The sequence below is a fragment of the Macrosteles quadrilineatus genome, unplaced genomic scaffold (genome assembly GCF_028750875.1).
Source record: "Macrosteles quadrilineatus isolate MER2022 unplaced genomic scaffold, UCM_ALF_1.0 Scaffold_2__2_contigs__length_208266976, whole genome shotgun sequence".
Classification (NCBI taxonomy): domain Eukaryota; kingdom Metazoa; phylum Arthropoda; class Insecta; order Hemiptera; family Cicadellidae; genus Macrosteles; species Macrosteles quadrilineatus.
The window spans coordinates 71,094,755-71,121,297 of NW_026542595.1; the positions used below are offsets into that span (position 1 = coordinate 71,094,755).

A 26,543-nucleotide genomic window follows, 5' to 3' on the forward strand; every position below is an offset into this window, starting at 1 on the left:
CGTCCATCCCTACTTATATTAGTACATTTCTCATCCTTACGGATGATCTGAAGACAGTTGTATTGTTAGTTCTGTCCGGTGTATTGTCTTTAGAGGTCGTGTTTGGTTTACAATTGTTTCTTGTTTTCAGTAATTTAAAACCTCGTTTAACCAAATAAAACGTTCTAATCACAACTAATAACACGTCCCCTAGTTATATAACCAAACAGTAAGGAACAAATCATGAAGTTAACTATAAAATAATAGAAACACAATTTTGTCGACACTAGCGATCAGTGTCACCGGACATGAACTAGACACGAAAAACGAGCTTCAAAGTTTACAATGGGATGTAAAGTTTACTTGTGTTGGTTAGTCTATGGTAAGACTATAATGCATTTTCCACCCTAATAATCATAAGAACTTCTCTGTAGTTAAACATACTTCAAAATATATTTATTTTATCGACTACGTTGCTCTTACTCCTAATTAAGCGTAGGATACGACATTATGGTGCCGATACGATATAGGTACTACACTTTCGGCAACACTGGCCAAAAATATTCGTGCTTGGCTCCCATTGGACGGCCCGCGAGGCTTCTGATTGGGAGTTAGCGAGTTCCGCCGAGGGACCGAGAAAGCGACTTCCGTACGAGGACGGAATTCGCTAACCCGGCTCTAGAGCGGGTTAGCGGGTTCCGGAGTTAGCCAATTCCGAAACCGAACAAGTTAGCGAGTTCCTCTCATCGACCAAATTTGAAGATAGGGCATTTAACATGGGGTTAGTGAGTTCCAGAGTTAGCCAATTCCGCGGACCCCTAGGAAGAATACAATATAGATACCATATAAAATACTACATAGTTAGTTAATATTAGTTATCATGGTTAGGATAATTAATTGAATTTCTATCAATGACAAAAGACTGATAATAACCCTTACTTTACTGAAATGTTTCAAACACATTTACAAGGACTACCTATACAAGACATTTTGAGGAAGGAATAAAAGCAATGGTATCAACCTTTTAGTGAGCTTCACAGTGTTGGACAAGTTTAAAAACAAAAATTATTTAAGCCTAGATAATACCCTAGACATTAAACATAGACATGACATTGTGCTGCCAACACTGACCTCGCTTAAGACTCGCTTGTAAGCGTCGTTGTCCAGGTCACCTCGCTTGTGTTGCTCCATAGCTTGTATTATGATGTGGTTGTAACTACCATCTGGAGTCAGAGGAGGAGCCCTCATGTCCACATCTTCTGTGTTCTTAGCTCGGCCACTGCTGCCCCACCGACCTGACACATCATTCTAATGCTTCACATGTTCTTCATATCATTGGTTTCCCAATGATTGCACTCTTAGCTTAGACAATAATTCTTGTACGTTTGAGATTTATATTAATCGACCATAGGCAACCATTGTGGCAATCATATTACGATACTAGAAAAAGGCTGGAAACATTCACAGCTCAGCAGTGATGGCCAATTTTTTACGCTAGTTGATAGATTTAAAGTAGCAGAATAGTGGCAAGGGCAGATTCTATTAAAATGAGAAAAAAACTGTGGAATTAAGGTTACTATATATTTAATTTAAAAACAAAGTCATGTGTTCCAAAATAAAAACCGGCGTTTTCTGCCACCCAGAAAAGTGAGAACAGCAGGATATTTAATTAAGAAAAGTCCATGAATTAGATATGAACCCAGAAAATATGGAATAATGGAGAATAGTCTTTAGCTGGGCGCCCATTCATTATCAGCGTTCTGTTGGTTAACTTTTTAGGTCATTGGAAACAGTAAGAAGATTGTGATTGTAGGAGACAACTTGGTGTCGCCGTGATTGCGGTAAATGATCAATTAATTGTTTTAACTTTTTGATGCAATTTTACTGTATTTCCAGCTAATCTTATTAATTTTTAAATTAAATTTGTTAAGATTCATCACAGTGGAGACTCACCTTCAGACCCACTGTTGAGGCGGTTGTAGCGTCCAAACTTGTCGACACTAGGTGCTCTATCACGTCGGGTAGGAGTGTACTTGACCTTGTATGTGTCAGGCTTGTTCTGTTTGTAGCGAGCCCAGAGCCGCTCCCCAGCTGCTTCAGGTGGTGGGGGGGATGATATGATTGGCGGGGGTGGTGGAGAGGGTGGTGGGGGGCACAACACTGGACGAAGGTCCACATCCTCACTACCAAATAACCTGCCGCATAACATAACATAATATATCGTGATATTACATAAGCAAAGTAGAAGATTTATGAAACCACTATCTTTGAAATTCTATATAAACTTACTTACCAATGGACAGCAAGATAAAGTTACCAAATCCTTAAAGTTAATTGGAGTAAAAATTAAAGGTTTCAAGGTCTTGGCCAGTAACCACTCTTTAGAACTATTGATTGCAATTTAATTACTACTGATGTACATTGTGGCCCTACAAGTACTTATGCAATTTGTAATGGTAGTTATCAGAGAAATGTAATTGAATTTTAGCCCCGGTATTATTCGTTAATTTAATTGTGTCTATTTTTATTTAGGGTTTTCTTCATGTTTTAGTTAGGACCACACTTATTACCGATATGAAAAATTAAGCAAGGTGTTCGATTTGATGTTTAAGAACCCTTTCATCCCATCCCATCAACTTCCACCAGAGCTGTCTAAAGTTTATTATAGGTGGACCAATCCCTCTAAGCTCGGCCACAGACTGGTGAGCTCATGACTTGCACACTAGACATTGCTGGACAATGGAACTCTGGAACTTTACTTACCGCCCCACTCCGGCATCGCCCACCGCACGGAGCGTTACAAACGTTGTAAGACAAAATTATAGTATACGGCCGTATATGTCAGTGATAATCCAGACAATGCCTATTTTTAGTTAGGTGATCAATTTCACTTACATACCATACTCAAAGCAACTACTCTCAATAAATTTATTGTTTGTGTTTTGGTGTTCATATTGAATTCAATATTGATAAAAGTACCAAACTTTGAATGTCAACTATATGTTTGAAATAAAGATAAATACACATTAGTTCTCAAACGCTTATTGTAATTTACTTGTGATATTTTAATATTCTATTATTTACTATCAATAATAGGTGCCACCTACGTTTCATAACTAGTTTATAAAATTGAAAACAATTTGTAAGCCTGCTAGTAAGACCTAATTCGTCCAATTTGTGAGTAAACATACATTTCATAACTGTATAAAATTAAACCATGGCCCAACTAGTAAATACTAGGAGATCTATTATTTTAAAGTCAAATTTATGAGTAATACGAGGGCTCTCCAGTATCATGCCATAACTTTAACTAGTATGAAGTATAACTTAAGCCGTTTGTGTTGATTTCTATTTCTATAGATAAATGTTTAGTGAACGTTTTGTTTATGGTGCCTGATATATTGGTCTTTGAAGCTCAAAGGGTATAACATAACTGCATCTGAAGGCTAGCCTATCTATAGTCATAGCTTATATCACTTCTTTCAAATACCTCCTTGCAATACCTTACTATAAAATAAATCCTATCCAAAAAAAGTACCAAAACATGCACAGAAACAAAACATGCATACGTAATGCTTTAACAATACCCACTACCAGAACATTTTCCTCCTTACCATGAAGCAAAACTATTTTTTGTTAGTTGAGAAAAGTTTACACCATCATTCAGTACATGCAAGGGGAATGAAACCATGGCAAAGCAGTTTTTATAAATAGAAGTTGACTTGAATCAATGAATTAAAGGCGGCAAGATATGGATAGACTCTTCATACAACATTTTTTACACGGATATATCTAAAGTACAACCATGAGTGCCTTTTTACTCTTAACTCTAATACATTATAGTATGAAAAAGGTTAAGTAACTAGCATTTATCATAGTCTCTGCTGATTCATCTTCAGTGATCTTATTGATTCAATGCTTTAGGCAAAATGAAGGATACACATTTTAATCCTACCATCTTAGTCAATTTCAGCTTTGTTGAAGAAATAAATGTTAATATGACATAGCCATTTTGTCTGATTCTGTATAACCAGTGGTGCTACTTATAAGCTGTATATGAATTTTGGCAATACTTATGTAATAGGATTTTTTTAGAATGGAGTAAATAAGGAAGTCGATTTATCGGTTTGGTTGGTATTATCACTGCCACCTGGAGGCTTAAGTATACTCCACGCCGCGGCCTTCGAAGTGGCAATGTTGTAAGTAGTGTTGTTACAGCTGTTTTGTTTGGAATACTGGGCTATGAAAATATTTACTCCATTTTAAATGTACAGAAATAGATTTTCAATTTATATTGTTTTGGTTTTCATTTTTATGTTTTATTTTCAATCTTTTAATAAATTTATATTCATAAATATAAAATTAAATGAAAAATATGCGAATTAATGATCTGGTGTCACCTGTCTGTCATGTTGTCTTATGTTGTCTGGCGCTAAACAATACTACTTGCGACGTTGCCAATTCTACCAGGCCGTAGCCTGGAGTTGTGGCTGTGGTATAATATGAAAGTACCCAAAACTCTATAGACCAATCCATAAATAAATAAGAACACTAATCTGTAAACACAATTTGTACAGTAATTTCTTTATTTGCTTAACAAATCAGTTTTATAACCAAGTAACTGTCTTCTTTTTAATCCAACTCTCTTTAAATTGTTTTGCTACAGTTAGAATTCTTCTTTATTTGATGTGTTATTCTTTATTTATAGTGTGGCCATGAAACTGCTATTGTCACCATTGCGGGTGATGGTCATGGTTTAGCCAAGGTCGTAGATATCGATGAAGTAGCCTAAACATCGGAAGATGTTCACGATTTTGCCATGACCGCAGATGATGATCTTGATTTCGCTGTGACTGCAAATAACATCACGATTTTGCCCTGATTACAAGGCAATGTTCAAAATGTTTTAATGGTCGGGGTTTTCATGCGCTAGCAGAGTTTCTTGATCCTTTTCCGCAAGCATATACAGTATGTCGCTGGGTGTTTAACTCTTAAAAATTTCTCTTAATCTAGTATTACAACATAATGGTACTATGTTTTGAGGTTATCCAAGTAAAATTCTTAAATTAACATTAAATTCCTGTTGTTTTCCTGGAATTCTAGGTCTGTGACCACACTGATTTACTTGCATCTTTTTCAAAACATTTTTTTTTTATATAAAAACCTTATAAAAATAAAACTAGTTTTGTATTTTAATTAATATAAATAAAAAACTAACAGTATTCTTGCTAGATAAAACTGAGTGAGGCTTAAGTATAAATAAGTGTCAGAACCTATTGTTAAATTATATGGCTGTACATAAAATGTAAGATTATAAATGCCAGTATATCTATAACTTTTTTTTATGCATGATCCTGTAAGACTGTACTTTAAATAGCAAGACAATTGAAGGACATATTAGAGAAGCTTTAGGAAGGAGCAGAGATGAATCTGATACTTGTAGGAAACCTCTGTTGTCTATAAAACTCCTGATTGCCAGGTCTTATAGTTGTTATTTCTAGATAATCACTATTTTTAAGATAATATAGTAAAATATTAATGGTCAATCTCCATTAAAAAAATGATTGCACATGATATGAGTATAACTTTTAGGATAAACAAATAAAATTGCTAAAGACGAACAAACTACTATGCTGTTTGAGATGCCGTTCCACACGTGCCATGAAAAAAACTCCAACATTGAAAATCCATTTTGACTTTTCTCCACAAAACTGACTGACCAGTTTAAATAAAGGTTATTTACAAAAAGACAAATAAAGTGGTTAAATTTTGTTTTACACAGACCATTTATTTCTAAAAGTGTATACCTTTTTTTGTATATACAGATCTGGGAATAATTAGGCCTATACCAGTGAGCAGGGTCAGGACGTGCGGGGAAATAGCTGATCTTGCAAGCAGGAAACTTAGCCACTTGCCAGGCCCATCTTGGGAAGGAAATGAAAACTCATCAGACATGCACGCTACTGTACGCTAACATAACACTGAACAAGGCTAAGGATGGTATTCAACCGACTGAAAGCTTAGATACTTAGTGCATTTTAACTACAAGATGATTAAATATAATAATAAATGAAGTTTACAAATTAATTATGTTTTACATCTATGTAAGTTTACATAAGTAAAGGGTCTTTTAAAAGTTGGGTAGTTTTGCTGATAACTTTAACTTAAGATGCTGTTGACATCAAACTCATTATATGACCTCGGCTAAGCAAAAATATATAATGGTTGTCATTTAGGGAGAAACAGAGAGTAAATATATTTATTGACAGATCTATTTTAAAGTTTGGGATTTGACAATTATTGCAAACACTGACAAGACTAGTTAGTTATAGGTTTGATGATTTTCATTCAGGCTACAAAAGATGTGCAATAAGCAAAAGCATACAAAATCAGGCACTACATAACCACCTTCTACCAGTTACACAAATTGATGACTTACTCGTCCATGACTTCGGCCTTTGATTTCTTGGCGGGTGGAGTGTCTAAAGCATTCTCCATGGAGGGTCGTTTCTTTGTGGGAGACGCAGCAAGATTACGTAAGTCAACATCTGTCTCTGCTAATCCTAAAACCTCATCTGCAAGAAGAACTGAGTATTTAAAACACACCCAGGGACTCACCCCATGTGACAGTAACTGAAGCTCAGTAAGACTTGTTTGTATATTTCACAGTTTTATACAAACAACACTCCTAGTAGAGACTGCATTAAGTATGTTTACATGGGTATCAAAACTTTATTGAGTATTGAAATTTTGCAAAGTTATGTAGCTCATAATACAAGGTTATTTGTCTTTTTCCACAGCGAAATTGAATAAATTTGAGAAAAGAAGACAGTCCTCTTTTATTTTGTAAGTCATCTAGACATTGCTTTTTAAGATTCAAAAAGGGTTGAATAAAATATTAAATGGGAAATATATTAATATGCCATAGTTCAGCACAAGTTTTAGGAACTATTTTTTATTCATTCCAAGACCATACCTCCACCATACCTGACAATAAATTCTTTTATTTTCCTCATTATCTTGTAAGTGAATATCTGTTTACGAAACAACCTTTTCATAACGTTAATACACAATGAATATGTTTGATGGCGAGGATTAAAATCTGATTTCACAACACACTCAATTGTAAATTAAAAACTAAGTAAAATTTAAAAATCACACTATAGTAAGAGTTTCTTTCACAATGATTCCATTTACAAAATAGAACACAAACTGTTAGTACCACAGAGTATTTTAATAGACAAAGAAAACAAAAGAGGATTATTCATGTTCTGAGTAACTAAACAAATTAATACCTAACAAATTGATTCAAACAATATTTTTTTATATTAATATTCGTAATTATTTTCCTAAATGTTACCGTTTGAATGAATACCTTAAAACAAAATGTTTTGTTTGTTGCATTTAACAAACATATTGAAACAAATGTTTTCAATGACTTAACAAGCAAAGATGTTTTTTTCAAAATCACAGTGTTAACTGGTACATAACACTTTTGGCACAGAAATTATTACATTTACACACTAGAGAATCAGACTTGAGTGGCTCAAAGGAAATTTCCACATAAGTTTGGGTTTATTGACCAATAATGCAAAATGAATCGTAAATGTAAGACATTTTATTCAAGATCAACTCTAATGTCAATTTTATTTCATAATGAAAAAGACTTAAACACTCAAATTATTTGTAAACATCATAACATTGAAACTAGATTAGTATCAAAACAGAATGGGTTTTTAATAAAACTGTTTTGTTAAGCAAAGAACGTGTTATTGACTAGTGACATAGCTTCTGGGGCTGAAAGTTCATTCCACCAATAGTAGGGCCAGTTCCTGCCCAGCCAATACTGCCCCTGTCACTTTAATAGACATTTATAAATTCCTAAGATTTCATTCCTTGTATGACAGACACTACATGTTTCTATTTAGTAAAAAAATCCAAAAATAACCTCTGAATAGCCAAAACGTCAATTGAACGTGTTCAAACATGATCTTTACCAACAAGAATTTGTGCTAGTACACGGGTAGTACATATTATATAAGGGTTTGGAATTCCTGCCCAGTTAGGTGATGTTATCTTCTAAACTGTTAGATCTTTTATCTTCGTCAGAAAAGACATTTTCAATAGATTCATAAAATACAATATCCTCATCCAGAGCTTGAAAAGATGCATACACATTTCTATTATTCGCTGAAAGAGTTACAGCAACCACTTGTAGTCTTAAAATGTTTCAAACAACGTTCCATATTGTTTATATGAATTTGTTAAAAGTCAACGTTTTACATTTTTTACATTAAAATTTACTTAGAATTGACAAAAATTAAATAAAAGTTTAAAAAATCCATTAACTACAAGAAAATCCAAATTAAGTCCCTACAAATAGTGTCAGAAAAAGCTTTATTCAAAGATATACTTTGCGGTTTTGAAAGAGAGGCGATAGTGTCGGAAAAAGCTTTATTCAAAGACATACTTTGCGGTTTTGAAAGAGAGGCGATGAAAAACTTTTTAAGTCTAGTATCTTATTGTTTACGCAAGTGAGTTATGTGCCCAAGTATGTCTGGAAAACGTCAATTAAATTTCTTAACAGTAGCATTTAAATAAAACTCACTAAATATAAAAAGTCCTGATAAAAGAAAACTGAAGGGATTTTATATTTCGTCAACTACAGAGCGGACGATTTTGATAAATTCTTTTTTGATCATTCTCATAATAGGTATGTGGTTTCTTAAAGAAACACAACGGCAAGACAAAAATATTCCAAAGTATTAAGTGGGAAAAGGGATAACGCATTTAAGTAGTAGCTAATCCATTTGAGTAGGCAAAATGCATAAATGGGTGAAGAGTGATTTCAAAACGTGGAGAGTGTTTCGTGAAATGGTTATAGCAATGTCATGATAAAAATTTGCCAATAAGTACTCCAATTCTTAAATTATCAGAAATTTTCAAAAGCCTTAGTCGTTTAAAACTTGTGTGCAACAAGTGGCTTCATAATAAATCACGTGACATTTTAAAAGGGTTTGTGGTAAATGTAAGCGTTGGCAACTGTATTGTGCACGGAGAATCAGAATATGTTATTCTTGAAGAAGGAGAATTCCTTAAGTCCCAAAGCTTAGGCCTACTAATATATTATTAAAGTTCCTGCCACCTAACTTCACGTCAAAATTAGACCCATTGGATCAAGGAATCGTTAAAACTGATCTAAACTCTTAACTATCCGAATTGGAGATTATCCAAATTGTTTACATAAATAATTTAAAATCACGGTAATAAAGTCTTTAGAAGCCAGATTGCGTTGACACCATCATCAACTCCCGCGGTCACGGAATCATCGGCATAGTTTTTCGATAAATATATCCCACAGTCGTGTAGCCAACCTCATCGTCTCCCGCGGTCATGGTAGCATCGTCATAGTTTTTCACTATCGCGGCAAATGTTAAATATATCCCACGGTCGTGTTGAAATCATCATCTCGGAAAACATAACCGTACTCCTAGATCATGGCAAAAGCATAAATTTTCCGATAGCAAATTCTGCGTTCACGATAGTAAAAGCTCGGCATGACTCAGCAACAGTCGTGTACTGTGAAAGGCGCCATATGGTCACATAGTCCAACAGCTGTAGACCCAATCAAAACTCGTCCGGGAGTCGGATACCTGCAGTGGCACCTTCCGGCAAGGCCACACTAAAAAAACAGGCCGTAATGCTCGTCAAGCATGACGTCAAGATAGAAGACGGCAATGACGTAATTTTCCCATTTGTGATCAGCTGCTTGTTTTAATCTTTCAGTGGAAAATAAATAAATAAATACTTATACGTCATAGCCGTCTTCTGTCGTGACGTCATGCTTGATGAGTGTTACGGCCTGTTTTTTTAGTGTGGCCTTGCTTCCGGGCACTGTCCCGAGTGAAAATCTGTCACAATTGGTAATCGTATAATAAAAGCTCCAATGGTCAACTACAAATCCGATTAACAATCGGACGAACGAAATCGAATAGTGTGAAAGGCGCAAGACATGAGTCCAGTAGATATGGCTGCAAGTTACTGGGTCACTTAATGTCAAGGGATTGGTGTTTGAAGAACATGTGGCCTTTAAGGCCATTGTGGTGAACTGACAGAATCAGACATTGTGAAAAAAGTACTTAACATCCAGAATGAAGAAGAAATGGCAAGATCAGATTATGTTAAAGCCGCTCAATCAAGCAAGGACCCCATTACATGTGTTGTCATGTGTAAAAGTGTGCTAAGATCAACACATTTTCTTGATAGTGCCTTGAACTACAGCCACATGAGTAGGTCCAATCAAACTAAAACCAATGACATTTTTGTCTAGTATTACTATAATGCAGAATTAAAGAAAAGCGTTTTTTCTTTAACACACATTTTATTAGTAGTAATAGAACGTGTAATAGCAATACAGTAGACCCCCTCTTAACCGACCCAAATGGGACCGGACCTAGGTCGGATGACTCAAAAGGTCGGATAAAACGGGTAATCCCTAAAATCATAACATAATAAAGTGCTATTCATTTGGAATTATATAATCATTATTTTGAAGTCATACTTGCATTATTTATAAAATAAACTACTCTTATCTCCTTTTTCATATTGATAGAAATGTCACAAATAAACACAAAACACGGTTAAGTCAAATAGGCCTACTTTCAGTAGAATATATTATAATACTAGGCAAGAGTCAATAAAATTCCTATTTCAATAACTTTACTACTGTAATGTAATAATTAATGCTTTCCAAATACATCGTAATACAGTACAGAACCTTTTGTCGTCATTAAAGATACAAGCGACCATTTTGTTACAAGACAGGACGTTTATTTATAGCCTCTCACTGGAGGCTCGAGGCAAAAAAACTATCTTGACCTTGGAGTTGTTAACACCCCTTCCCTGCCCTCCCTACAAGTTGCGTTGTTTGTTTACTCCAGCGATAAGATAATCAGTTCTCAAAATCGTAACGCACTTTATGATGTTATAAATTTGCCGCACAGATAACAAATCAGATCAGATGTGCTCGAGCTACGTACGATGATGACAAACTGACAATAGGCTATGCTATATTTTTTGTGATCTTCACAAGAAAACTTATTGTTAGTCATATCCTGTGGAGATAAGCGTATGGTTCAGTTCTCATTGCCCAGCGTGGGAGCGGAAATGCCGAGATTCCTAGAAAGCGGCGGTTAAACCGAGCTGCTCTCAAAGCAAGGTCGGTTAAAACAAACTGTATTATTTTACGATCAAAGGCGGATAATCCGATTATCGGTTAATACGAGGTCGGTTAAGAGGGGGTCTACTGTAACTATACTTTTCCGTCAAACAAGTCCTGCACCGATACTAAAACAATTTTTACATCAAGGTATATCTGTGCACTGCACTTTTTTAGGTGGAAGAAATCCCACCCCTCCAAGACATTTTATGTAGAAAAACATGAAACATGTAATCTTTGGGACTTCAACATTATAGTACAAACAACCATGAATGAACCATGTTATTACAAAAGACCTCTCTTTATCATGATCCTGAAGGATATGCCACTCATTTCTACTGTTCACCTCACAAGTTCGTCAAGGATTGAAACTATTTGCTAAGATGAGTTGTTTTTTTATTCAAAAAAATTTACTTTTTTTTAGCTATTTACCTTCTGTAAGCTCGAGAATTACATTCAATATACATGTTATGGCTTTAATTTGATAATTTGTCACTTTAAGCCTTCTACTTCTTGATAAAAAGCCTCAGCTCTCTTACGAATATTAAATCATATACATATGAAATGCCATTGTGCCCAACCAGTTTTCAAAGTATTAGTGTTATATTCATATTCAGTTATATTATTGACTATGTACATTCTCGGTTCTAATTTTTTAAGAATAAATTGAAAAATTTCTAAATAGATGGCAAAAGTAACAAAAAAAAAACAATGGAAACATGGAAAACTGTGTAGACTTCCTGGAGTATTATGGTAGGCAAAGAAAAATAGAGGAAACTTTTTAGGGAAAAGGGTGCAGACAGGTGTATAGGGGATTTATGTAAAAGGTCCCCTGGTTTATTAAAAATCTTCTGAGATAGTTTTTGAATTATGACATACAGTATTTGTTTTCATATTATTTTCTAAGTTCACACTTGTTATTATGTTTTTTTTTTCAAAATCGCATGTTTTCGAGTAGGATACTTTCTACAATTTTTGAAGAGTTATGTTTTAAATCCTTTTCTTCATCACATGTTGAAAATTATTTAATCAAATGCCAAGATTATTTCATCGGTGATCTTCTTTGTATTACAGCAGATTCACTGAACTCTTGAGGAAGTAGCTTGTTTTTTTAGTTAGGTTGCTATATTGACCTATATTGAGACCAACAATATATATCACTAATGTCCATGATTTAATTCTCCGAACATCTTCTTAAGTATTTTTACATGAGTTAAAAAGGTCTAATAGTGTTGTGTTTGTTTTCTCAAATCTTCTTGATGCATCAAAATAACCAATTTGAACAATTTGAAACCTGTCACTAGGTATATTTCAAAATATTTTAAGAAAGCAAAAATGGCCTTATTTTGAGTTATGTATATATTTGGTAAGTTTTGACTTCATATATTAATTGGTAATGCTGCACCAAGTTTATCAACAATAATACGTGCATTAATATAAAAACAAACTTAAATGTGATCATTAGTTTAAGTTCCAAAAATAACTGTATGAAATAAAAATGAATATATATATACTGGAAATTATTATCAATTCCAAACTACAGGCATAATAAAAAATAATCGATGATAATTCCAGAGAAAAGTTCTAACATGGTAAATTTCAGAGTAAAAATGTTTTTTTATGATCAGATTCAACAAAAAAAAAACCATTAAATATAACAAAACATAAGATAATAAATAGTATTTTGCAATTAACTACAATGAGAAACACAGATTATTGTGGATAGTCCCAATCCTTTATACACAAGTGACATGACCTGCTATGATACACCAACTCTTAAAGCAGAAAAACTTGTTGGTAATTCCTTGTGCTAAGAATATGAACCTTTAACACACCGAAAGGAAAGTATAATACACAAGTAGTTTTTTATTAGTTTATGTTACATAACTTTTGAACATGTTTAAAACAACAATTTAAAAAAATATCACAAACACTAACACCAATGAAAAGTAAAAAATAATCTACTATAACATATAATTACATAAAAAAATGGATGTCTCACATTTATATCACAGATATGTTAATTATATCACAAATACATAAGTTTTGTAAAAACATGGAAACCCTGCACCAATCCAGTGATACAAGCAGCAGCAACTAGGAAGGGACTTAAGGTGATGAGCGAAAATGTAAATTTGTATGAAATATTTTACAGTCTGGCACAACAAGCACTGAACAAATGACGAGATCAACTTTGGTACACAATTTTATACTTGTAACCAATTAACAATTTGGAGTGTGTCAGGGATTGGTTTAATCAAATATAAATTTCATACCAGCCATAAGAAGTTAAATTGTGTATTCAATTAATTGTTTTTGTTTTTTGAATAATTATTGATTTTCAATTGATTTTTTAATTTTTATTGACAATTTTCTGAAATATTTCCTAGCAGCCTCAACCTACTAACAATCTGCATCATAATGGGAACACAATACTTTTGAGAGGAGCAATACCCTCCTATCGTAGAATGATATTGCACAGAAATTAAGGAGAATGTAGTGTCAAGTAGCATTTAGTTCTAAACCATAGACTTTTTCATTTCCTAAAAGTTCAATATGACAAATTTAGAATTGAATTATAAGACTGATGGGCAATGCAAGTTCTTACTATCCGGATTAGCCTTAGCTTTTTTAGCTACAGTTCACTAAAGTTTCCCTTGATTACTTATTTGCCTTGTTAACAAGAAGTTAGACAAAATTTTTCTTGTTGTACTTTTGTCTGACAAATCATTGTCTCTAAAAGTATTATACAATAAGTCTTAAGTCAAAAGGAGAATGGGGAGGATTGCTGCAATGTTCCACAAACGTCTTAAAAAAGACACAACACCTTAGTTAAAGTATTTAATTTGTGAAACAAAGTATCCATAATATCCTGCATAGCCAAAAATATGAATACTATCAATAAAAGCTTACTTTTGAGATCTTTAGTGAGAGTTGGCAGAGGAGCGATTTGTGTGCGGAGATCTACATCGGCAGGTTCTGGTGATTCAAGATCCTCGCGAGAACGACCGACTCTACGCAGACGACTCAGTGAGCTCTGTTTGATCCCCTTGAACTTGTCACTGATGACAGGAGGTGGGGGAGGAGAGGGGGACGCCTCGTGCCTTTCAGCATCAGCAATCACTTGCTCCATCAAGCTCGGTTTATCTCCCTTCTTCGACTTTTTTTCCTGTTGAATGGAAGAAGTGTTTGGTCTTTTCTCAGATTTTTTTGAAGATGTTAGCTCTCCAATTTGTGTTTCACTGACTTCAACAATAGTCTCCATTGGCTCTACATTTCTAATTGGACTCATGACTTTTTTGGGGCTTAGAGTTAATCTGTCATTTGTTTTAACTATCGGAACTGACTCGGTACCTTCAGAAGAGATTAGTACAGATTCTGTTGGTGTCAGATTTTCTACCGACTGCGCTTCTACATCCATTGGAACATATTCTTCTATTTCAACTGAAGTGGTTTCTGTAGATACAACTTCTTCTTGGATAAAAGATTTGTTGATGTCATTTTGGAATGAAAATGTGTTAATTGTAGAAGAAACTTCATCTTGTTCAATGAGGTTTGATATCGATTCAGATTCAGATTCTTTATCAACATATTCTGCAAAACCAAATTTATTTGTAGGCAGCTCAGAAGAACTAGAACCAATGTTAGATTCAGTGTTAGATTTATGATCTTTGTAAATATTGGATTGTTCCAATAATGATGATTGCCTTGTGATTACATTTTCAGGAACCTTGGAAACTGATTGCTTCTCTGAAGTAAATGATTCTGTAAAATGGTTGTCTTTTGAAAATGTGTCAACACTTGTACGACATTCAGAATCCACCATAGTCTCCTGTTTTGCCACAAATACTTTAGTTAAATCCTTTTCATCTTTTTTCTTTTTAGGACTGCCAAACATCAAAGATTTTTGTTTTACTTTGTCATCATTTGTTCTTCTATCAACCTTTAATTGTTTATTAGGATTACGGACTATTTCATTCATATCATAATCGGTTTCTTCAGTGGATTCTAGTATTTCTTGTGCTTCTCCTTTTTCTGTTTCATTCAGTTTACTATCCAAAGGCTTTGATTTGGAATATCCAGGATGTTTAACAATTTTTTCAATATCTTCATCTTTCATTTCACTACTGCTATCCATTGCCTCAGGGGAAACTTTTGGGGGAGGAATTCCAGTTGGTTTCACTTGAGTTTTAATAATATCAGCTGATGATTTTGACTTATCTGTGGGTGGTTCTGAATTCAAATAACTGTCGACATCATTGTTTTTGTCTTGGAATTTCGTCCTTTTAGGACTAGACTCTGTTTTTGACATTCTTTCAGAGTATACTGTCTTTGGTCCAGCTTCAGAGGTTTCTACTCTAGAATTTTGATCTTGATTCAGATGTGACTGCTGGAGAGAATGAGGTGCACTTGATGAAACTTTTGCATCTAGTGGCGATTTTGACATGGAATCTGAAAACAATCCCTCTATTCTGGCTCTTCTACTACTGCTAATTTTGGCTTCTGATCTTTTAGGAGACGTCTTGTCTTTGTCCCTCTCTTTTGATCTACTAGACTTATCCCCACTTCGACTAGAGGACCTTGAATGAGATTTACTCTCTTGTTCAGGATGTTTAGAAGGTCTTTCTTTATGTTGATTACTGGGTTTTTTGTCCTTCCCACTATACCTATCGTGAGGTTTGTTATCAGACACAGGCACGGATGTTGGTGGTGGTGGTGCAGAGGTAAGTGGGGGGTGGGTAGGAGTTGTAGTTGTAGGAGTTACAGTGTTCAGCTGAGACTCCAAGCGAGAGGACATTTGTCTTATCCTGGGGTCTCGTACATTGCGGCCAAATGACAACGCTGCATTAATAAGCTGAGAGCTCACTGGAGCGATACGAACTGGAGGCACAGCATCCTCTGTAGAATCAGCTGGTGTGATCACCTTCTGTTTGTCCTGAAAAGAAATATTGATTGCAATACATTTTTAACGTTTTCAACTACTATAAACAAGGTTCTGATTCTTCTGTTACTATCTCTTAAATTCAACAAAAAAATTCACTAAGTGTCATTAGCATATTTTGTCTACAACTCCCCATGATGATAATTTATATACCCTTGAGGTTAGGGCATGAGGTTTATACTTATCTAGGAACTACAGTATAGTTATCTAGGCCATGGTCCCACAAATCCAAACCACCTGTTAGGAAAAAAGTTGCAGTATTAAAAAAAAAACACAGAAGCTCTGTGTTTGGAAATTACAACCAGGGTTCCAGTCAACCAGCAAACTATGAACTGTACGTGAAAAGCCAGTGAATTGCGCATAAACAGATAAATTTGGAATAATTGCCAATAGCCTAGGGCCGAGTATATATTTATGATCAACATTCTGTTGGTTATCGTTTTAGGTCATCAAGTAGTAAGTAAGAGCGGTCCTAGAACTATATTTTAGGGTGGGGTGGGGGTGGGGGGTTAAGGTAACTGGTTAGATAACGACAAACTCCAGTCTTCAGTCGAGTCTCGAAACATGTCTGGCGCACCTCCATATTTTGCCTGTGCACGCGTGACAATAAAGTAAAACTATGTTAAATAATGGTCGACCAGTGTTTGTTGTGTTTTTTTTGTGTTGTGAACTTTCAACGCACCTCTTCGGTGAATATTAGTTACAGTTCTTATACCGATCTGACGATGGCGCTCATGCCGAAATGCGCATAATCCTGTACTACAAACCTTGGACCAGAAGGCGACAATCAGGTATTTAGCCTTTTAATTTATTGTCAATCAATTGGTACGGAAACACCACAACAAAAATGAAACAATCCATTGATAATCTCAGATATTTCCACAATTGGGGAAGACAATTACGGTGTCTCTGAATCTTGGGAAATGACCACAGTGTCGCCGTGATCACGGGGGACGGTCAAGGTGTTGTTGTGATCACGGGAGCAATATATGGCCATTTACAGTCAGCAGATATGTTTTTAAAATTTTTAAACAATTTTCTAACTAATCCAAACATTTAGTAATCAAAATAGTGTTTGATACCAATTAGTTTGGACTAGGGGGGCTATGGTGTATATATATGGACCATTAAAAAATCAAAAGGATTAAAACTGGTTGTAGGAAGTATCTATTTGTATTTGTTTCTTAATGTAATAAGATTACATGTGAATTTATTTAATTTAGCATTAACGATCAATTGTCGATTGTATTGAATCTAAAATATCTTAAGCCAAGACATGTTTCCGAGCATGTTATTTACATCCGGTTTTAAAATTGTCAATACAATAAACTTTGTATAGAACCTGAAGCTGATCTACAACACTACTCACCATGGTGGGCAATGGCAAGACTATCCTGGGACGTGAGGAAGGTTTGACTGATGGCTTGGGTTTGTCGTCTTGGTTCAGTTCCAGGAGTGCAGCTGGTTTGACCAGACTCTCAGGCATTGCTCCTGTCACCTTGCTAAGGTCAGTCACCTGAAACAAATAAGCCAAAAAGATGTAACATTCCCGCTGATAGTGGTATTACATTTTACATTTCATAGACATTTATTATGCAGTTAATAATCATAAAAACATGTTATAGTTTTAACCCTACTAAAAGTGTATCACAACCTAATTCCAAAGTACACACAAGCTACAGTAAAATGTCACTGATTTAGTTTCTGCTTGATAATCTGGCACATTCAATAATCCATGGCTTCGGTCTAAGGAGTTTTCCAACTGTTTAAGAATAAGATTTCCAGGCGTTTATGACAGGGTTTGTAGGCGGCTGACCGAGGTGAGACATTCAGAGAAATTAACCCCTTTCACTCCATTTTCCGATATATCGGATATCAGAGAGAGAGAGAAACCCGATAATTTTGATGCATTCACATTCAGAATTAGCCTCAATTAAGTTAAATTATAAAAGGATTAGGTTCAAATCACAATGTAGGGTGAAACAACGATATTTTGGCGATTGCCATTGTATATTGCAGAAGTTAAAGAGGAATCCCATAAAAAAATTGCCTGGAGTGAAAAGGGGAAGAACACAGATGAATAGTATTGTTTTTATTTATCACCCCTTTTAAATGTATGTTTTAGCAGTATTTCTACTAACCTTACAATGACTATTTTTTGGACAGCACTCAGTTACTACGGTACAGAGAGTCCAACAAAAATTCCAGCCTAGGCAATACTGTCACTGATGAGTGGAAGGTTGTATGAACTCATTTGCAGTAGATTGCTATGCATTCATAAACCAATGCACCAAATGAGGTTGTGGATGCCAATTCACACTACCTATGTAATATCACAGTTGCACATATGTTCAGATGTGCTTCAGTTATATTTATACTAAAAGTCCCTGGCAAAGAAGACAGAAACTGGCCAGAGTGAGTTTTTTTTCTTCAGAAAACTAAGGTACTGTGCCATGTGAATCAAACCCTGTGCAAATTTTTAATAAGACGTTCCGCACATAAACCCAGCAAGGATTTTTTCTTTTATAAAAATGTGAACTTACAAGTCAAGTGTGTGTATTTTGATAAAATATTACTCTATTTACCTTTTGAGCTTTCATATTACTGGTGACTCGCACAATCTGCTGTCTATTAGGAAACTTTTGGGAGTGTTTCTTTAAATTCTTGTTCATCTGTTTCAGCTTTTCTTCCTCTTTCTTTAGGATATCTTGTAATTTCTGAAAACAATATACATTATTACACAACTATCAACAGAAACAATCAACTAAACCATCATAATTGTTTTGGTCTATGTTTAATTCTTGGGGGTTTATAATCTGAATATTTTGGTTTACAGTAAGGCTGCATCATACAAACTGATTTAGTCAAGTTTGTTTTAACTTGTGATATGTTGAAGCCAAATCTTAAATCTCAAATACACCAAATATAACAGAAAATTCAGATTCAAAATTTGATTGGGGGTATTCCAGAATCAAATCTTGAATCAGAAATATTTAGTTACAGCTGAACTATAGTAGACTCCCAATTATACACAAATGGATTAGGCACAATTAATTGCAAAAGAAAGCAAGTTCCATACTTTATACAAAATATAGCATAAGGGGTCCATCTTTTGCAGGTAGAATAGAGTGACTTTGTTTACTTCATTGACCACCAGCTACTGATGGCTACTGATTACAGCAACCAATAAGTTCATAAGTTAATTTTTTGTAGTACTAGGCTTTCCCATTTATTTATTATTATTATTTTTTTAAGATTGAGAAAAACATTGGCTTTCCAATTTTATTTGTTTTGTAACAAGATTTATGTGAAACTAAGTTTATGTTCAAAGCAGGTTAAAAGTTCTAAGCATTTAGTGAATAAAATTAGGACTCCTTTGAAAAATTGATTGCATGTTTTAGAAAACTAACTCGCTTGGTTGCCTGAGTCACCCTTTCTACCTGGCTGAAGGGATTGGTAGAGCTAGCTAAATAGTTTACCGATATCTCGTGTGATGTCTTGTTGTTGCTAGAGTGTCGCTCCAACTGCTTCGCTTGCTCCTCTATCTGAGCCTGGGTTTGCAGCAGTTCCAACTTGAGCTTCTGTTGTTGCAGTTCCAGCAGCATCTTCTGCTTCATGATCATCTGCTCCCTCAGCTGCTCTGGAGTGGGGGAAGGTTTGGCTGGCACTGCAGGTGGGGCTGGGGCAATGTTGTCAGTACCACTGGTGCTGGTGGGTGACGACTGCAAACAAACAATATCCTCTCTATACACACTCAAATCATTTTAACACTAAAAACTCCCACTCATAGCTCTACAGACAGTTTGTTTCACAATGTCCCTGTGAAATCTGTACTCTGCTTTTACCTATTCTGTTGATTGCAATACTTCAAAATTGCATTATTCAGGATGGCAACAGAACTCCTGGAAAAATCGCACATTTTACCGGTTGTGATTTCCAGATTTATACTATCCGGTGTATCATTGAATCCGTTAGTTATCTGCTAACGGACACATATATAAATATGAATTTAAACGGATGGTGTTTTGGGCCTCTGGGGACCTCAAAACGATAAAGTAAATCAGTCCCAGGTCCAAGTTTTACCATGAGACCTACGGTAATAGCTTATTTATAGCATATGGGAAACACGCTAAAAGAAAATGTCTGCAAAAATGGCAATAGATGATGTTCACGATGTTTAAACAGTTAGGTGTTTCGTAGCTTAACGGAGATTCATGAGCGTTTACGCAAGCAAATACAACATGTCCTTCTAAATTTGTCATAGATCCATATTACAACAATCAGGTTCTCCTGGTGAAATTTTAAAATTAATACACAATTACCAATTTTTATCAGTAAAACCAATTCACGCATAATTCTGGTTTTCTAGGAGTCTGTTAGTACACTAGAAAGAACACTCTTCTAGACTTTTTAAAATGCCGAGTGCCTTTTACATCTTTTGGGTTATCTTATTTTTACAAGTCTACATACAGTTAACTACTTTACACAAGTAAAAAAAAAAAAAAAAAAAAACTATAATAGTCTTTGAAATTCATAAATATCAAGAAACAATGTTATGATATCTCATATGTTAATTAAATAAAGTGTTAATTTTTTAATCTTTCTTTTTGACACTGGGCATTTAGAATGATATCCTTGGTAAACCAAAATTCTTGTTAATCTGACAAGCTGTAGGTCCCGTATCTGTCTGATCATCAAGATTGGCCTGGGCTAAGGTGCAACCATGCCTTGCAGTTTACAAAGACTGCTTTGTGTTCTCACACAACTTGGTGGATGCATGGTAACTACTTTGTGTATACATAATATAGTGACTCCTTATTGTATGCATTGTAACTGCTTTGTGCATGCATAGTGACTGATTTGTGTATGCACAATAACTGATTTGTACACTCACACAGAAGATTTGTGCATGGACGGTAACTCATTTGTGTATGCTTAATAACTGATTTGTGCACTCAGACAGAAGATTTGTGCATGCATAGTGACTGATTTGTGTACACTTAGTAACTGATTTGTGCACCTAGACAGAAGATTTGTGCATGCATAGTGACTGATTTGTGTACACTTAATAACTGATTTGTGCACTCACACAGCGTTATGCATGGACGGTAACTCATTTGTGTATGCTTAATAACTGATTTGTGCACTCAGACAGCAGATTTGTGCATGCACGGTGACTCATTTGCGTACACTAAGTAACTGATTTGTGCATTAATTTGGTAAAATAACAAATAAGTGAAAATAGAAGGTAAAATCAAATTTTATAATACAGCAAGAATCCATAACAATGTAATATACTTAAAAAAAAAAAAACGGTCATCTTACAGCATTTACTAATTAATTAGCCTTAGTGTGGTTTATAGTAACCCAGATACAAATCATGCATTGACTAAGACAGAATAGAAGAAGGAAGTAAAATAAAAAAGAAAAAACTGTAAATTTTTTCTATGCTAGAATAAAGCATGTACATGCAAGCACTTATAAATAAGAGTTAAAAAATAAATCACTTCCATGGTTAATTCTGATATATTTTTAATAACCCCCGGTTTTTTAAAGACAGTCTCTAGATGTACAAGATTTGAAAAAAACTATAAATTTAAAGTTGAAGAAAAGTCAAAGACGGGCTTCAATTATCTCCACAGGTTCCTAGTCGAACAAGGTTTAAAAAATCTATAGAAATAACTATAAAAACTGTACAATGTTAGTTTAAATTGGTATTTTTTTTTACAAATAGACAGCGAGTAACCAAGATCAACAATGAATGGTTGATTTTACCATACAATAAGCCAAGAATAATATACACACAGTATTGCCTCCCAACCCCACCATGCAGAGTTCAAAACCACTTTACCTTTTTGGAACGCGTAGATTTGGATACATTATGGTTTTGACGGCTGTAAGTCTTGTTTTTTCTGTGGTGAGACCGACTTTCAGTTCTATTCTGTTCTGGTTGTTTAGTTGGAGATGTTAATTTGGAATCCTTTAAAAAACAATTGCTTCATTTGACTTTTGGAGGATGGCTTGAAATTTATATAGGAGTTTTAAATGTTTAAACAAGTAAAGAAAAAAAAATGTTTTCAGCAATGGTAAAAGAAATCCAGAGCTCGAATGGGTGATCAAAACCAAACAAAACAAATAGTTACCCAAAATAAAATTGTTTGATGAAAAAGTAGCTTTTAAATATTATTAGTGGGGCTACTTGAGGACTTCATCAATGGACGGTTTTTAATCAATGCTAAGAATTTTAACTTATTAATAACAAATTAGAGCAGCAGTCCACAATTAGTTAGGGGTATTGACATAAAAGCCATCCGTGTGTATTATAACAAGCATGGAAATGAATAGGAACTTACCAGAACATCTGGTTTGAAGAATTTTGGATTGAGGTGGACAGTTGATGGCGGAGAGCCAAGAGGCCAGGCAGGGTCTATTTGATGAACCTTGGCGTCCAAAGCATAAATCACCTTTTGAGGAAAAACATCACTCCACGTTTGACGTAGCTTGAACATTTGCTCTCTCGTCTTCTCATCCACCTAAAATACAAGTGTTTAAGTAAACATGCATTCATTATTTTGCTACAGACGATGAAATGGTTTCAAAATAATATATTCAGTTGCCACTCAATAAATAAGCCGTGACGGCACAGTTAAGGCAGATTCAAGAAAATCTTCAATGGCCATAGCAAAATCATTGTCTGCAGTCTCGGTAAAATAAAGAACATCTTCTGCAATCACGTTGAAATTGTGGACATCTTCCGACTTTATGACAAAACCGTGAACATCAATTGCGATCAAGACAAAATCGTCATTTACTGAAATAAATGCTCAGGTCTGTTAACTCGATCTCAGGTTGGTCCTGATATTAAACTATAGCTTGGTAACGCAAAAATTCAGAGCTCATCAATAGATTTTACTGATGCTGGTATTAATTTAAACAATGTTGTATTTAGTTGGAAAATTATTCTACATATAAAAAACTCAAAAAGTGATAATGTTTATTGAATGTCAAATATATTTTTGACAAACTCCACATGAGGGATTAGCAAGACATTCTGGACCTGAAGATGTGCTATTTTTAAAAAGCATGAAACAGCTGTAGTCATCATACTACCAAACTGATCGTTTTGACAGAAAACAGGTAATTAAAACCTATATTAGTTTTTTCAGACGTTCTAGAGGCCATTCCATCATGAGAATGTCAAATAATTAACTAAAAATATTTGTTATGAATTAAATGTACCTCTTGCTAATTGTGCCAGAGTTGTTGAAAGTCTCATGTGTTTGTCCAGTCTAAAAGAAGGTAAAGAGATAAGCTCCAAAGTTATCGTCCTATCTCAGTAATTCCGGTAGTTGGTAAATTAATTGACATCTTGGTCTTTGAACAAGTTAATGAGTACTTTTAGGAGACCAAATTGATAAATGTATCCCAATTTGGATTTAGAAAGGGAATGTCCACTAATGATGCTCTCATTAGAAGATTTGGAAAATAAGTCAGAGGCGCTTGCAGTACTCAAAGTCAAAAATATCATCCTGCCAAAAGGAGCAAACAATCAGAGACAAGGAAGAGTGGTTTCGGAAGAAGAAAGAAAACAACGGTCAGAAAGAATGAAGAAGTATTGGGCGGACAAGAAGAAGAGACAGAATTTAAAAAGAACCTGACCATTATATTGACTTAAGTGGTCCAATGATGGCCATAAAATAATAATAATAATGCTCTTGATAATCTAATTCGTCAAATTCATGAATCATTTGAAAATGACCTAAGCAAGGCATTTGATTATGTTGATTTTAAAATTCTTACTATGAAATTACAAAATTATGGGTTTCGAGGGCCATCTCTAAAATTCTTTTTATCTTACCTAAACAATCGTAAACAAATTAAATAGCAAGTAACTGTAATATGTCACAAGACAAGAATTGTAAGTGATGTGTTCCACAAGGCTCAGTCCTTGGACCAATTTTATTTTAAATTTATTTTAATGACCGTCCATTGGCAGTGAACAGTAAAAATATTCTTTATGCTGACGATACACCTTTGTTTCATGTAAACCCCAACCTAACAGAACTTAAAAATCTTGTTTATGAAACAAATCTAAATGCATAAAATTGGTTTAACACTAATGGCTTTTTGCTAAATGAAGAAAACACCCAAAACGTGATTTTTACACTAAAACTGATTCCCACTAACTGCGATGTAAATAATACCACAGCTGTGAAATTTTTGGGCCTTCATATTGATAATCAATTTGAATTTAGATTATTTATCTTCAAGATTGTCTTGTGTAGTATACCTTTCAAAACGTCTTGTAAATCATGTTCCTATGAAATATTAAGGACGGCAAATTTTACATACTTCCAGTCACTTGTGAGATATGGATTGGTGCTTTGGGGTGGTAGTGGAATAAAAGAAAAGGGCTCTTTAATGCTATGACTGGGACGCACCCTGAGCATTACTAACCTCTTTAAGCGAATTAGCTATTACCGTAGGTGGCACGGTAAGACATAGGCCCGGGACCGATTTACTTTTTCATTTTAATGTCCCTAGACATCAAAACGGCATTTGTTCGAATTTATATATATATATATGTACATACATACGTCCGTAAATGCAATAACATGAGTAATTTTTGTCCGATTTTGATGATATTTGGTTTAAAGGTGTAAGGCAGGATAACCTTAGAGTTCGCGAACCAGCATGATCGGACCATGGGAACAGGGGATTTTATGGGGTAAAAATTGTATTTTTTCATTTTTTTACTCTCAAAACACAAAATTTCCCAATTTCTCTCTAGACCTTTTTAAAGAGCTTAAAAAACAAATGATATAGTATATCAAAGTGATTTTGTATGGTTATTGGTCACAAAGAAAACTGGAAAAATCTTAAATTTAAAATGTCCATGTTATTTTTATAGAGAATGTTGTAAAATGTTGTATGCTTGTTTATAAATATATTTTCATCAAACTTGTCAAATTCATTATTTTATACTAAGCTATTAATATTTTACTAAAAATACCCACTTTATTAGTTTCCTTGTAGCAGAAAACCTAGGTACTCGTTAAACCTAATGTTATTTAATTAGAACTGAAAACCAATTGAGACAAATATAAATTCACGTAGTCGGCAGGTTTGCTGCAGCAGGGTATTTATAGATCTGAAAATTCAAACTGCAGTAAGTTTGTTCATTTATCTGATTATTTATATTATTAAAAACTCTGAATATCTTCATTTTAATAAACACAATCACAACACTAGTTTAAAAAATACTGGACTGTTAAAATCTGTTAAGATTTTATCAATTAAAGTATACAAATACAATTCAGTAAAAGATAATATAAAAATCATTCAATTAACAAATTTAAGCCTTTGTTTTATAATTATCCTCTTAAAAACCACTTTTATAGTCTGGATGATAATTTTAAACTGGGAGAAATTTTCCTTTTGTTTTGTTTTAAATTCGGTACAGTTAATGCGATTGATATGTGTTGTGTAAATATTAAGCCTATATAGATATAGATTAGTTATTTATGTAACTATTTATGAGAGCAATGTTTACGCACTCGCCTGCGGCTTGTGCGGAATGATCTCGAGTGCAGCAAAGGCCTTTTGCACTCGTGTTACACATTATATTTTTCCTACAGTCACTATAAAATTTATTTTAATCAAATTTGTCAAATTTATTTATTTCATATCAACATTTTAATTTTAAAAACCACACCTTATTACCTTCCCTATATTATTAACTGACAAGGGAATATTTTAGTGGAAATCCAGCCAGGTAAATGAAAATTTCCTTTAGGTTTGCTGCAGCAGGGGTGTTATTATTTCATCTAAATTTATTTTAGTTGTCGCTCCAAATAGACACTAAAGGAGGTATTTAAACGCAAAGTAAATATTTTTCAATGTTTTGACATTACAGTAAGGAGATACTTTTTAAATGGGAAATTTTCAGAGTTGATTTTAAAAACTATTTTATTTATAGGCCTATGATCATTCTAATTCAACTATTGTTCAACCCAAAAAGTTTGTGCTGGTCTTTTTCTTGATAAGTTGTGAGTCATCCTTATATATAATACGTGAAGGCGATTTCTACGAAACACTACTCCTCCGTTAATAATAGACGGATTTTTACAAACGATGTGTCAAAATTAAGTATTTTTTGTGTAGACGCCCCCTTTCCCCAATTCCTGTAATAAATGTCCTCGGGCTTTGCCCCACAGGCGATCACCCCAATGTATTACTTATGAAGAAAATATTTTGTTTACTTAAACAGACGAATAATTTGTATTAATTGCATTCTAAAACAGCTGTTCATAGTAAACACATGATATACACAGGAGCGTTCGTTTTCAGAGTGAGTTCGTTTTCAGTTTCGATAATTGGAGTGGAGTGATTGATTACATTATC

The 26,543-nt window shown here is 34.3% G+C and overlaps 1 protein-coding gene across 5 annotated transcripts in view; it reads right to left on the reverse strand.

The window, feature by feature from the left end:
• Positions 1-26,543, reverse strand: part of LOC128986927 (uncharacterized) — an 82,854-nt gene that overhangs the window by 24,953 nt on the left and 31,358 nt on the right. For 3 of the 5 annotated variants that reach the window (XM_054407540.1, XM_054407541.1, XM_054407539.1), the window contains exons 4-13: positions 22,493-22,672; positions 21,991-22,119; positions 19,619-19,861; positions 18,725-18,856; positions 17,509-17,655; positions 14,111-16,133; positions 6,419-6,554; positions 5,787-5,903; positions 1,933-2,174; positions 1,111-1,274 (exon numbers count right to left, since the gene is read on the reverse strand). In XM_054407540.1, coding sequence (XP_054263515.1) covers positions 1,111-1,274; positions 1,933-2,174; positions 5,787-5,903; positions 6,419-6,554; positions 14,111-16,133; positions 17,509-17,655; positions 18,725-18,856; positions 19,619-19,861; positions 21,991-22,119; positions 22,493-22,672 — 3,513 coding nt within the window. The remainder of the gene's footprint in view (positions 1-1,110; positions 1,275-1,932; positions 2,175-5,786; positions 5,904-6,418; positions 6,555-14,110; positions 16,134-17,508; positions 17,656-18,724; positions 18,857-19,618; positions 19,862-21,990; positions 22,120-22,492; positions 22,673-26,543) is intronic. The other 2 variants (XM_054407543.1, XM_054407542.1) reach the window with 2 other exon arrangements.